Genomic DNA, 14,305 nt, shown 5'->3' with positions numbered 1-14,305 from the left:
CAATTTATTCTTCTAATGTTTAAGACGTTTTGCACCTTTCCAAACTGCTTCATCAGTTTTTTTTTTACTGAACTTAAAAAGCCTAAAAAGGTCTTCAACATTACAAGGACAAGTCAAGTTGAATGTGGATAACTACTACTAGAAATGATAAGCTGCATATTTCAATAGAATCAGTTCTGTAATTGAATGTAAATGTATGCACTATGCACTAAAAATAGAATTTATGTTCCTAGTATCTATTACATTATTGAGTAAATAAAGTAAGTCATGGTGAGTGTAAGGTACTCACCCCGCCAGTGATCCTGCGTCGTCCTCACCTGTGGTGACTCCATGGATGTGGGCAGCGTGGGCCTGCCGCCGCTCTGCTTGCTGCGTGTCTCATCTTACTGGCGGAGGGATCCGTCCTGGCCGAACAGTAGTAGGGAACAGTAGGAAACGGCATCCCCAGCATCCCTGCAGACGTGCACAGTGCTGTGCATGCCCTCAGCATTCCTGTGGGTGTGCATAGTACAGCATGGCCCAGGAGTCCTGCTGTTAGAGGCACGCGCGCTACTATGCGCACCTCTTGTACCCCTGCGGGGCGGAGCATTGATAGTTTAAATTCCCTGTGGCCAAATTATCCGCAAGTGATTTAACATTCAGTATGTTCCTCCAATCCAATAGCACCAGGTGGCGCAATGTGATTTGGCACACTGCCGATTTAATGGGACCCAGTCATTTGCACCCTTGCCCGTTATAGCCTCCGTGTTACAGTGTGCTTGGGTGCGTTGTTATGTTGGATTACCTTTTTGACCTCTGTTGTCTTTTGCTGTGTCTTGTCATCAGCTCAGACTTATTACCAGGAGCGACCCGGTCTGATTATTGACTTTGCATGAACTCTGCCTGCTCTGACTTTGGATTGTCCCTGACTACGCCTTCTGCCGCATCCTTTTGTACCTTGCTTATCGGTTTGATCTTTTGTGTTTTGACCTCGGCCTGTACCTGGATTACAGAATAAAGTTTTTTGAAAGTGTACCCCGGAGTTGGTTGTGATTTGTGTGCCTAGGAGCATTACAGTGAGCTGATTCATGGTGATGTTAACATGTAATACTTCCAAGGCTAAACGACATATCTCTGGCACCATGGTATTCAAACAGGGAATCCTAAGAGATATCATTGACATCTCATCAAATACGGGTACTAGGAATTTTTTCTCAAAGGTAATATTTAGCACATTAACTAAGCTATAAGAATTATCCCTTGCAAAATGATAAATTATCTTCTCTGAGTGTAAAGCATAAAGTCATTTTGTAAACTAAGATTGCAAGCTTTGAACTCCGGTGTTATAGGGAGACTCTAAAATTCAGCTGGACAAAATAAGTCACACATAAAGAGCTGCTGCAAAGAGTTGCCATGTTAAAAAATGTCGGTTGGAAGAAATATTAAAGAGAAAATGCTTATTTTCTGGCCAAAACACAAAAGCTTTGGCTGGATTGTAGAAGATAGACAGATAGGATTATATTGATGAGAAGGTGGAAAAGAAATATGCTGCCTGTATATAAAAACTGAAAGGCGGTGTTTCTAGATATATAGATGAACTATATTACTGCTTGTTCAGAATATGTATCCTGTGTATGATCTAGGCAAACAAACCAGGATTTATCTTGTAGAAAATATTAAAAATTAGGCAGTGGGCATCTAGTTGTGGAATTATTGTGTGACCTCTCCACAGTTCGTTGGCATCAGAATAAGTCACAATCGAGTGCCATGGTCTAATGACAATCTAGTTACATGACTAGTGTCTTCTCAACGATAACTTGGTCTCTGCAAAAGGTTACCCTTCAGACTCTTTCAATCAGTCAGATCTCTGTCTGAATATTAATCTTCTCTAACGGCATTTGCTACATTGGAAGGCTGACATATTTCAAGAAATAGCAATGATTCCAGTACTCTCTATATACTTTTTTTAGCCATCATCTAGAGTAACACATGTTTTAGGATTATTAATATTACTAATATTAAAAATAATCTCTGTTTAAAATTCAACAGTTCAACAATTTTAAGAAGGGCCTTCTTGGGTCCTCTTGACACATCTCAATATTTGTTCTATATTCTTGAAATATTAGCAAACATTAAAAAAGGAAGATATGTTGATCAGTTTTCTAAGTAAATTTTGATATGGAACACTCCTTAACTGAGATTTTCTTGTAGTCCAGGTTTCAGAATAACCTTCTGTTTGGTAACTAAGAATAAGGTTAGGATGACTATAAAAAAGTAGGATATTTTATTTTTGAATGTCAATCATAATATAAAATTATTACAACATCATGTGAATTTCAAATTAGGCAGGATAGGTACAATTTAACAATATATCAATTTATATATCAATTTCTATATCCATCTATAGTGCACCTCACAAAACCTACTTGTAGATGCATAAAAAGATAATAATCAGGTAATCCCAAAGAGAAGAGAATAGCTCTATGACAACTCTATATCTAAATCTATTATGCCACTGCTCTAGTTCCAAAAATACATATTGTTACATGGTTGGAGTACATAGGAATAGGAGGGTTCATTCAATTAAGCCACATGTCATTAAAATGTCGTTTTGGGGTATTTTGTTATCTTAAATCATATATCTGCTGCCTCCTGCCTGTACTGACCCTGCTCATGTATGCATTGCATTCTTAATTTTGTTGTTCATCTAAGACCAATATTTCTCAACCTTTTTTACCTGGATGAACCCTTGAAATAACTTTGAAGTCTTTTGGTGGGTTTAATTCCTCTTAAATTACTGGCCAGAGGGAAGATTGTCCCCCCTATAGATAGCCAAAAAACTCATTGGTATGTATTAAACTGACCTGAGAGTAACAAACTGCTCATTGCTCAAGGAACTCCCAGCAATAATATACTATTAGGCTGCACCTTGGTCTTACAAATCGCTCAAGCATCTCCATGTTTTGCAGGCATTCTCCCCCAATCTATATATTTGTGAGAAGTATAATAGAGTCATTTTGGTAATCACCATGGTAACAGAACGGCAACATCATATGGTAACGGCACTACCATATCATAGCATATAAATCAGCACCTTTAACATTTTTGTTGCTTCATCTGGTCACCCCCATTTCTAGCCTAAATGAAGTTTGAGGGTTGCACATTGCTGCTAGACATGGCCATATAATTTCTATATACAGTCAACAGTAGGCACAAATACAGAGTGCACAGAATTCTGTTGTAATGCGCTTACTAATAGTATATATATAATAATTATCCTCATTCAATATTTTCACCTTAATAGCAAAGAGGAAGTTGAGTTGCTCACTACTAAATCAGGAATTAAAAACTTGCCTTCTGTCCTTTATATTCTCATATTTTCTTATCTGTGCTTTTAACATTCTTTTTATGTTGCCAATTTTGACCTTCTACAATTGAATTTTTGAAATTCTGCATACAGAAATCTTTTTTCCAAATCAGGAATGGTATGACAATGAACTTGATAAATACTAGGAGCTTTTTTTTAAGGAATTTACCTAGAAATAATAGCTTTTTATTACATTTTACCTTGTATGTTTTGTTTAGTGTAAACATGAAAAACATGAAAAACAAGGTCTCACTGATTGGGTGTAACCTACATGTTGATTAGAAATATGTAGAACCAAATAAAAATTTTGATCTGCAGAAACAACAGTTTGCAGGAAAATAAATGGATCTATGTTGTTTTTGAATACTGTATGAAAATAGAGATTTTATACTGAAAACTATAAATTCAAATTATATTTAAATACACAATGTTAGTTGTGGAATTTTGCTATAAATTAAGGCCCAGATATTATTATTGTAAACACATATATTGCTGCTAATGTGACAATGTCATATTGAAAGGAATTAGGTTTATTTGTGACCCAAAAACACTTTAAAATGTTGGTGATGTGTACTACAGAATACATAGCTGCCTCCCCACAACTCATTGTTGTTATTTAATTGTTTGCAAAATCCAAATAAAGAATAATAAATAAAAAAGAAACAGTAACTCCAATAATAGCCAACTAAAATGAGTGTGAAAAAATCATATGGTCCAATATATTTTTTGTTATATAATATAAAGTGTAATATATATATATCATATTCCCTGTTTTATAAATAGAGCCTTATGTGTTATGTATAAATGTTTACATAATATGCACCCATTTATGTACAGAATGCAAAAGAAACCATATGTCTTGCCAAATAAAGATTATTTTTTTAATAAAATGATTAAACAGTTTATGTGGTTCCTTTCAAAACTGGAAAGCTTATACTGAGAGTCCTTTAATTTAGCTTGAGAAAGAATGTTTTAGGGTCTTTGCTAAATGCAGACTCATCTACAACTGATTGCGACTTGGTGCTTCCTAGGTTGTTTCCCCAGTACCAGTACATTCAGCACTACACACTTACTTACTTAAAAATTAAATCAATAGAGCTTGAATAGGTAATAAAATTACTACTTTGCAAAAATGTAAACAAATTGATCTACAACTCTCAAACTCATTATCCAACACATTTTCAACTCCGTAAAAATAGATCTACAGCTTATAACCATATTTGAAGTGCTGAGTGTACAGGAACAAAACACTTTTGAAAATGATAGCTTGAATATAATTTGCTTAGGGAAAAGTTTACAAGAGAAAATAAATAAGATTATGTTTGTGTACTGTAAAGCTTATACTTGGCTTTTGATTAAATGACTGTTCACTCCTTCAGGTTCTTTAGTTTATATGATTACAGTTGAACTTAATATTTATAACATCAACCTACCATGTTATATATAAAAAAAATGTTACATACCATCTAGAAAGGTAAAATTTGTTGACCTAAATAACCCCTTCATGTTTAGAAGATATTAAATCTTTCATGTCTAGGTAAAGTCACTATTTTACAGGTTTTCACACCGTTGTTTTTTTTTTATTTGTCTTTTATTGATATTTGATATTATCAGATAATTTAAAATACTTTTTCTGACTAAGCAGCAGCCCATATACACCAATATATTGTATACTATTTCTTTTACAAAAAGCTCACACATTTGTAACGTTTTGCCACAAATGACACTAGTCTGTTAATAAAAACATGCTATCTTAATTTTCAGTGTTATTATTTTTCTGATTTCCCAGGCTGAATTCAATAGATTTAGCTCACTGAAAATCTTAAAAAGAGAAAGGCTGGCACAAGGGGTCCCAACTCTAGTCCCTTCTTATGTTTCAATAAGGGCCAGGGGCGGACAGAGGGAGGTTCAAAGTGTGTCTCAGCCATCAGGAACCCCTACGGGGGCCTGGATTACCAGATTATCGGATTACCACACAAGACAACTGTCCTACTTACTTTTAACTCCCCTCCCCCCCGTTCCTATTGGCCAATAAGTCTGCCCATCAAAATAATAAACTGCACTATACTGTACATTGGGGTTTATGAACAAAATAATAAACAGGACAGTGTGGTTGATTTACTACGGGAGTTTAGGATGTGCACCTGGGAATGTGAATTAGCACTCTTCAGGAGATAAACTTAGCAAATGCGGTGAAAATTCACTTTTTAATCATGCAATGAAGTATAAAATGTTTTTTTTCTTGCACATGATTGAATGGCCTATTCGGGAAGCTACATTAATTATTAGTTTGCTAAGTAACAATTTACACTTGCTTAGTCAAAGTGGGGAGAGCCCAATATTAGATTTCATACATATTGTTATCAATGAAGTAGTTTTCTCTTTGTATTGACTAAATGTTTGATGTGCAAGGTACTGCATAAAGTTTAACTTACTTGTTGCTTGCAATGTGCAGAGGGCAGGCACATGGCTTACAGTCATCAGGGAATCCTTTTACAATGCCATAGAAACCTGGGGCACATCTCTCACAGTGGTCTCCTGCTGTGTTGTGTTTGCAGGCCTTGGAATTAAAGAACAACATCTGAATACATACACAGAGCTAATTGTCATTATAAACAAATCAATAAGTAAAGAAAAAGCCTTATTGAGAGAAATACAGAAGCTGGACTGATTCAGAAAGTTGTCAAAGTGATCCAAAGACTTACAATCCTTTTTCTCAGTCACTGACCGGAAAGAGAAATAAATGTCACTTTACCCACTTTACCCTGGACTGATAGTCCCAAATGTTCAAAAATCACAATATTAGTATGATAAACACACACAAATTTCCCAATGTATTTCTCCCACCACAGGACGTCTTAAATAATGTCTATATGCACACATCTGGATAATCAGACTATGCTTTTTTGTGCAACTATTTGCATTAGCACTGGGAAATACAAACATCGGGAAAAGTAGACTCACACACCAAATTTAAAATTGTAAAATAAACTCTTATTGCATCATATGTGATAAAACAAATTTATTTTATGGGTAACATCCACCTCATCATATCTTGTCCTGTACGCTAAAAAAAGGTGTGCCAGGGTTCTGCAGTAACTGGTGCCAAAGATTCAAGATAGGTTTTGTCTTAAAAGAACATTGTATCACACTTTTTCACATGCTGCAGTACTCCAACATATCAACCAGTGCCCAATAAAAAAATATGAAAAAAAAAAGATTTGCACATTGTATTTAGGATGGCTTTTTGTTATTTCTCCCTGTCTAAGCCAACTATATTTTAACAGACTAGCATTCAATAATAATCCCTGATTACTTTTGAATTGTGGTTTGTAAGTATTTTTAGACAATGAATGATCTGACAATTTGTCAGCTTGTGTCTGGTCAAGTCAGTCCATGTGCTGAAAATGTTCATAACACTCTCTTCACTGCTCTATTCTATTAATGTGCCAAGTGCCATACTCAAAGGTAATAAAAGTGGACACTGTTTGTGATAGGAGTTTGTCAAGGTTTCCCTGCAGAAAATTAGCTCTAATAACTCACAGATCAGCAGCATCTTCTTTCATTTGTTTCCTATTTAATTTTTTTATTAAGCAGATCACCCAGAGACTCATTCGGTTAGTGTCCAATCATGACAATTTATTTTGAATTTTGCATGAGCTAACTCATATTAATCATTGGTCTAGTACAGAGACTAGAAAAAAATTAAAAGGAAAACATGAAAAGGTGAAAAATGTTTTTAAAATGTGTTCCATGAGCAAAAAAAGACAAGAATTGTGATTGTTTATATCTTCCCAAATACTATCAATATGAATCAGGCCAAAGTTTACATTTATCATGCTGTTAAAACAAGGTTTAAAGTTATTCCATAGCAGCCTTATTAAGTAAAACTTGTTTTAGATGTTCTAACAGTGTGTGGTAATTCCTCATATGTCATGAATAGTGATGAGTAAAATTAGGAAATATATTTTTTCCATGTGTTTTTCTAGTGTCACAATAAAAAATATTAAGGAAAGTATGAGGTTACCATTGCCATGTTTTGTACTATAAATAACATTTTACTGTGATTATAAATGGGATAAAATATAGAATAAAATGGAGATATTTCTGTGCAAGGTGTGTACAAATAAATGAATAGAAAAGATTGCACACATATACACACAGCTGTATGAATAAAGCTTTAACAACACTATTGTAATAAAATTACAAATTGTAGATTACACTGGTCATGTGCTCTGGAGAATAGAGCACTTGGCACTTCTCACAGCTATTTTGATTGGAGAAATAATTTTTCTTTGGCTGTTGCAGGTGATATTTCTGCTTTGAGCAACAAACGTGACTGTGAATGTGAAACGTGATTTGTTGTGTAAAAATCCCTTTAATATTATTAAAGAAGAGAATTGACTAAGATGACACTTTCTAGGCACATGATGGAACCAGAAAACTATTCAATTTAAATCTCTAACTGGCCAGTCTGATTATTATGGGTTATGTCAATAGACCATAAGAATATTTTAATGAAAATATGTAATTTTCTGTTTGTTATAATGCAACCCCCTATGCAAGCCCATTATGCTCACCATTATGAGATGTGTACCTTATTAATACTGACTCTACTGGTTGACTATGACTATAATAAAGTGTAATTTATTGGTTGAATATTTTTTTAATAAAGTAATAAATTATGTGCTAATTAAATGTGAAACAAGCACAGCATGAAACATATTTACAGAAAAAATGTAAATATTGGGAGAGCTGCTTTCTGATCATTTCAATGTTATTTTTCTACTTACAGTAAAATAAAAAGTGGAAACCCTATAATATAGACTGTTTAGAAGTAGATGTCTATGACTGAAAGTAGAAAATTGTTTGCTTATCACATTTGTATGTTAATTGATGAAGCTGATACTATATATGTTTTAATATTTTGTAGATACATCAAAAAACATACTATAGTTTTGACAGCCTATAAATCAAGGTCCTGAGCCTGGCAAGTTGAAGGAGCATAGGTGGACCAAGAAGTAGAAAGATTTGGGAAGGACGGTGTGGTTAAAGAAGGGTTAAGCCAGGAGATTGGTGGTAAGAGATGAGTGGGGTATGGGAGAGGCAATAGGAAAGGTGACCAGAAGTAGGGGGTATGCTGTATTTAAAGATAGAGGAGCGGACCCTTTATGTTTCATTTCAGGGAGTTAGCATTTAACGAGTTGGGTGGTTGAGGTACTTAGGTGCTGCAACTTTGGTTTCATGGTGCATGTGTGGGGACCTATCATAGGTGTGGATTTTCCCATGAGTCTGAAAAAGTGTTAAGTTAAAGAGGCTGCTGATGTTCATTATCATTCCTGAGGTGGTGCAAAGCAGCTGGGGGCAACAACAGAAGGTTGGTTGCAGACCCCTAGGTGGTATAGTGATGTCTTTAAAGATGGAAAGTCAGATAAGGATTAACTGTTTGTTACGTTGTTTGTACTGTTGAGATATTGAAGTTGTCCGAGTTATTTTGTTGTAGTATGTTGCACCCAACGATTGTTTAGTTTATGAATATGTAAATAGATGTGTGTATATATATATATATATATATAAATGTATATATATATATATATATGTGTACAGGAGACAAGACCTATTTTCCCATAACAAACAGATTACCAATATGGCCTTCAAAGGGCAATAAATCCATCCACTTGAGGAAACAGGAGATGGAGGCGTAATTGAACAGATAGACTGGGGTGATGACCCAGCTGGACATTTTTAGACCCCTAAACATAGATTCCAGCTGGAGATTTTTTATATCAAATTTAGTTGGGAGGTCCATCAAATTACATTACCAATCCCAATCTAGTGGGGTGTGTGCCAACTTATGATCATCGTACCGAACACACCCACTAACCAATCAAGGAGTCCCAATGTTACCTAATGGGACTTACCTATAATAAAAGGGGAGTTGGATTAATGGGTGTTAGGGAATCAACTTCTTAGGGAATCAAGCTCCTGGGGTACCCCTCAACATCTTTACAGGTAGCTATAACACATTCCTGAATTGTGTTCTTCTATTGTTCGGTATATGTCTCAGTATATGTTTATGCCATTATTTTTTTTATTATTGTTTTGATGTATTTTGTACTAAGTAGTTACTAGGTTATTGCAGGGGTTACTACTAATAACTTTATGTTCATGTGATATATATGTAACATTGATTGAAGTTCCTATGTGTTTAAATATCTGACAATATTGCTGTGTACTTTGTCTTACCTTGTTTTCTTAATAAACTGTTTGAGTTACTAGCTATTATTTGTGCATGAACCTTCTTTAATTGAATATCTATATGCATTGATAGGGGATATAATTTCCATATTTATGCAGATAATTATACCTAAATAACAAGTAAAACATCCATTTCACCAATTAACCCAAATTATTAGTGGTCTTAGTGTTATTTTTTTGGGAGAGGGAAAAGGGGCTTTGGATTGAGCAAGAAGTTGGGGAAGAAAGATTGTGAATTTCTGAGCTACATCAGTCAAGTATATCTGCACATAGTTACTGATTAAAAAAATGAATGTACATAAAACCACTGTACATATACTAAACATATAACATATATATATATCACATACATAATAAATACATATGAATTACATGAGCATTTGAAATGAAACATACAAATAATGTTATAAATCAAAGATTTATAAAGAGTTGTACTCAAAGGGGTATATTGTCTATTTCACAACGTGTTTCGCCCAAGAAAAGGGGGGCTTCCTCAGAGGAGAGACTTGAGTAGATATAGACTATGTGGATAAAAGAAAAGAAATCCAAGCTGCAAACGTGCAATTATCAACAATGACACTGTGGAGATGCCAGTATAAACGGGCGCTGTGTTTAAGGTCAAGTCACTGCAATTAAGGTAAGAGATTACCTAGATTGCATGCTGATATTTGTTGAGTATATACACTGATGTGAATGAACAAAACTTCTAGTTTTGTTTGCATTGGTAGTTCAGTGTAAGGTGTAGAGCATCCGCAGCCAGCCACTATGGGTCATTGTTGACAATTGCATGTTTGCACCTTGGATTTCTTTTCTTTTAACCACATAGTCATATCTGCTCAAGTCTCTCTATCCCCTGAGGAAACCCCCTTTTTTGGGGGTTTCGTGTTGGGAGATAACTGAGACAATATAACTGAGTACAACCCTTTAAGAATCTTTGATTTATAACATTATTTGTATGTTTCGTTTCAAATGCTCATGTAATTTATATGTATTTAATATGTAGCATTACATAAACACTTTAAATTCACAAAAATTCAGTGCCAGAAAAGGCCTGGCTTCTCTTTCTCTCTCTTCTTCATATTCTCTATTAGTAATTTCAGGCTTGGCAAGATATAATTACTGAATAACCTTTTAGTGAGCAACAATCCCCTGTCTCTTAGTAGTAGAGCTCTACTTTGAAAGATTACCTCACATGAAAGCCCAGAGTACCCCATTGGACATTCACATTTTTCTATCAAATTGGCTCTTGGACTCATGGTAAAAGAAGTACCCTCTTCTGCCACTTCCAAAAATACCTCAGAGATCCTATAAATATAAAATACAACTTAAATCATAAAATGGGGCTATTTTTCAATGAACATCTCAAAAACATTGCATACAATACTAGGCTCGAATAGTTTTCTTTACAAAAAAGTGTAGTGGAATATATTCTGTAAATTGTAGCAAGCATGACTTATTAAAACATTGTTTGAATATATAAATGAGGTGTAACAGAGAACCATAAAGCATTTTTTCTAAATACAACTCTATTTTCCCGCTCGGAAGTGGGTAAATCTCCCAAGTGGCACTACTAAATGATATTCTAACTTTTTCACCCCCTATTAATCAGCTTTGAATTAATTTGTGGGAGTTCATGTTTAGGATAACTATATAACCATAACAATATTTATGTTTAAAAATTAGTTTTACATACCAACAATTAAAGCTGGTGAGAAGATGTAGCATTATAATTGCAGGCTATAACTGTTCATTGTTATTCAGACATCAATGTTTGATAAGACAGCCAGGTCTTGGACCTCTGTAGACACTACACTGCATATTAGCAATATAGCCTGGTCCAGGACCTACTATAGTTAGTGATTAAACAACGAAGAGGCATCAGCATACTGCAGAATAACTGAAAATAATTGTGCTATTCTTGAGTTAGATTGCACTGGAAACCTTTACCAGTACCAGTATCCTCCCCTTTTTTTCTCACATAAAAAAATGTTTTTCTGGTTGATCCCAAAACTTAATGGACTGTGGATGCAAATCTAGCATTGGTTTAAAGTAGAAAGATTGTCATACACATTACTTATTTATTTTGTATTCCTCAAAGGATATATTGATGGGACCTCTGTATAATACAAAGAATCACCATCTGGCTATTTGTATGGTTTGTATTCTTTGCAAAAGTAATACTTTGCAATATAAACACTAAAATCCAAGAGAATGTATTCAAGGAGTTTAAACTCACTTACAAAATGTAATAGAAAGAGCAATACAAATGAAATCTTTGTTTGCTCTATCTTCTTTCTTTAGTAAGAAGACCACAAGGATTTAACCAGCTTTTTAGTTGATCAATACAACAAACAGCAAGTGAGTAAACATGTCAAGGGCAGCAGGACAATTGAGCACATGTGGCTTGGGAATAGGGAAGATAATGGTACTGCTGTCATTAACATGAGCATTTGATGCTCAACTAAGTTCCACAGACTGCCTGAAAAGTTTAAACATTATGTCCAGTTGAATGTACTGATGCTGCTTTGTACAAAATAAAATCTAGCAAAAGAAAATGGTACTAATGGGCCTCTAAATTTGGAAAATCACATATTGCTTAGACAATGTCTAACCTGCACGGGACAAATGCATATAGATAAAGCTTCAAATATACATATTTATTCTGTGTGATGTTCAAGCTTTTCAGATGCGAGTCTCCATGCATTTAATGAAAAATCTTTCTCCGTCATCTTCAGAACATAGAGGAACATAGAGGAAATAGTTTGTGTACAGCAGACTATTTACAACCAGAGATGTAAATTAACATAATAATAAACTTTGGGAGCACAGAGCTACAGGATGCTTGTCTGAGAGGCTTTCTGAGAGCAAGCAACTTGCTGTCTGCACAGTAGAGGTCTTAGGGGATTCAGCCCAACTAGTTCCCAGCCACTGCTTGAGATTTTAAATAATTTCAAGCAAAATGAAGAGCATCTTTGCTGCCTGAGCTGGTGTAATATATTATCGCTTTATGTTCGCTTCAAAAACAATGCACTGTCCTGGAATTATATTGAGACACAAAATAAGAATGATTAATGGGCAGCAAAGCACAATACTGTATAAATACATAAATCTCCAGCATACTTATAAGGGAAACAAAATAGAAAACATTTCTGCTCGTTTGTGATTAATATAACATTTGTACTGATTTATTATCTAGAGACCTACATTTTTATTGCCTTGTGCTGGTAGTCAGTAAAGTAGCTAAAATTTATCCACGAGCAACCACCCCCTTGTGTCATTTATGCATATTCTTTTTTGGATGTGTTATTATGATTACATGTGTGGTTATCTAACAGTAGAGTAGAGACACTGTCCCTGCAGGGAGGTTAACAATACAACCACGGATGTGTTATTAAGGTTACTTGTGTGGTAATCAAACTCTGAGGTAGGGACACTGTCGCTGCGGGGAGGTTAACAATACAAAAGTACAACATCCATGGATATGTTGTTAGAATTACTTTGTGTAGTAATCAAATTCTGAGGTAGGGAAACTGTCGCTGCAGGGAGGTTAATGATGCAGTAACCATCCATCACCATTTGCTACAAAAACACTCTGTTTATTTTTTGGTAATATCATTTTAACAGGACTTTTCAGGTGCCTACCACAAAAATTCTACAATATTAAAAAAGGTGGCGAGTGTTGTCACTTTTGATTCAGTGGAAGCTACGAGGTACAGGTTAAATTCTTGCTTTTTGTTGGTGGCTTGTCACGCTTTACACAGTGGTGATAATACGTTAATGATATGCAAAAGAGGGGTCACAGTGGCACAGCTGTATATTTCCCTTTGGTCTTGGAAACAATGTTTAATTATATCTTAAGGAAAAACCGAATGTGATCAAGTTAAACGTCAGAAAAAATGAAATTGTTCCGATTGGCATACTGTGTCCTTCTGATGAAACCTACGGGTAAAACACTTTAAGGACAATAGGATACAGTCCTGTTATAATAATAAATTGGGTTCAGATGTATCTACATAGGATGTGGTGCCATCCCAAAATGCTCTCCCACTAATTTTTCTTAATAGGTATTTTGGTAAAATAAGAATGTGTGCTCATGTTTTCATTTTGGTGCCTTCCAAGCATCTGTATGTGTCAAGTGAAAACTTATGACCTATAAAGTCCTATTTTTATTGTTTTTTGTGACAATTGTTCATTAAGGTAGAATTAATAGGATTGCTAGCATTGCCATGGCTTGCACATTACATTACATACTGTCCAGTCCTATTACTGGTCAAAGACATACACCTATAATTATTCTGTTACCTATGGGAACTTGAAGGGCACACTGGGTACCCTTAACAAATGAAAAAATGACATACCCTTACCTTTTATCTAGCAATTTGTGCTGTGTGCCACAAAAGCGGGTGGCCCAGTCTTTAAAAAAAAGCCCTCACTGAGTTTTCTTTAGCCTGTGCATGCATTATATGTCCTTTTCCATTCTTTAAAATTCCATTCTTTAAAGGGAGACTTACTATGCCGGACTGCTGGAAACCATCATGAATATGACTCACCAGAGGGGTCACAAAAGGTTTGAGCAGGCTAAAGTCCCAGTGTGGACATTTTTAGAAGCAATATTCCTTTATACCGGGGCCCAATTGGTCTGTTGTTATATGTAAATAGTTCTCACTTTGAACAAAACAAACAGTGCACAAAACAAACATC

At 35.0% G+C, this 14,305-nt stretch overlaps 1 protein-coding gene across 1 annotated transcript in view; it reads right to left on the bottom strand.

Annotated features, from left to right (window-relative positions):
• The window catches only part of LAMA2 (laminin subunit alpha 2), a 405,950-nt gene that overhangs the window by 129,523 nt on the left and 262,122 nt on the right, over nt 1-14,305 (bottom strand). The window contains exons 28-29 of the mRNA XM_072410219.1: nt 10,792-10,909; nt 5,782-5,927 (exon numbers count right to left, since the gene is read on the bottom strand). Of these exons, the coding sequence (XP_072266320.1) occupies nt 5,782-5,927; nt 10,792-10,909 (264 nt within the window). The remainder of the gene's footprint in view (nt 1-5,781; nt 5,928-10,791; nt 10,910-14,305) is intronic.

The sequence above is a fragment of the Pyxicephalus adspersus genome, chromosome 4, assembly GCF_032062135.1.
Source record: "Pyxicephalus adspersus chromosome 4, UCB_Pads_2.0, whole genome shotgun sequence".
NCBI lineage: Eukaryota > Metazoa > Chordata > Amphibia > Anura > Pyxicephalidae > Pyxicephalus > Pyxicephalus adspersus.
This window is presented reverse-complemented; position numbering and strand designations above follow the sequence as displayed.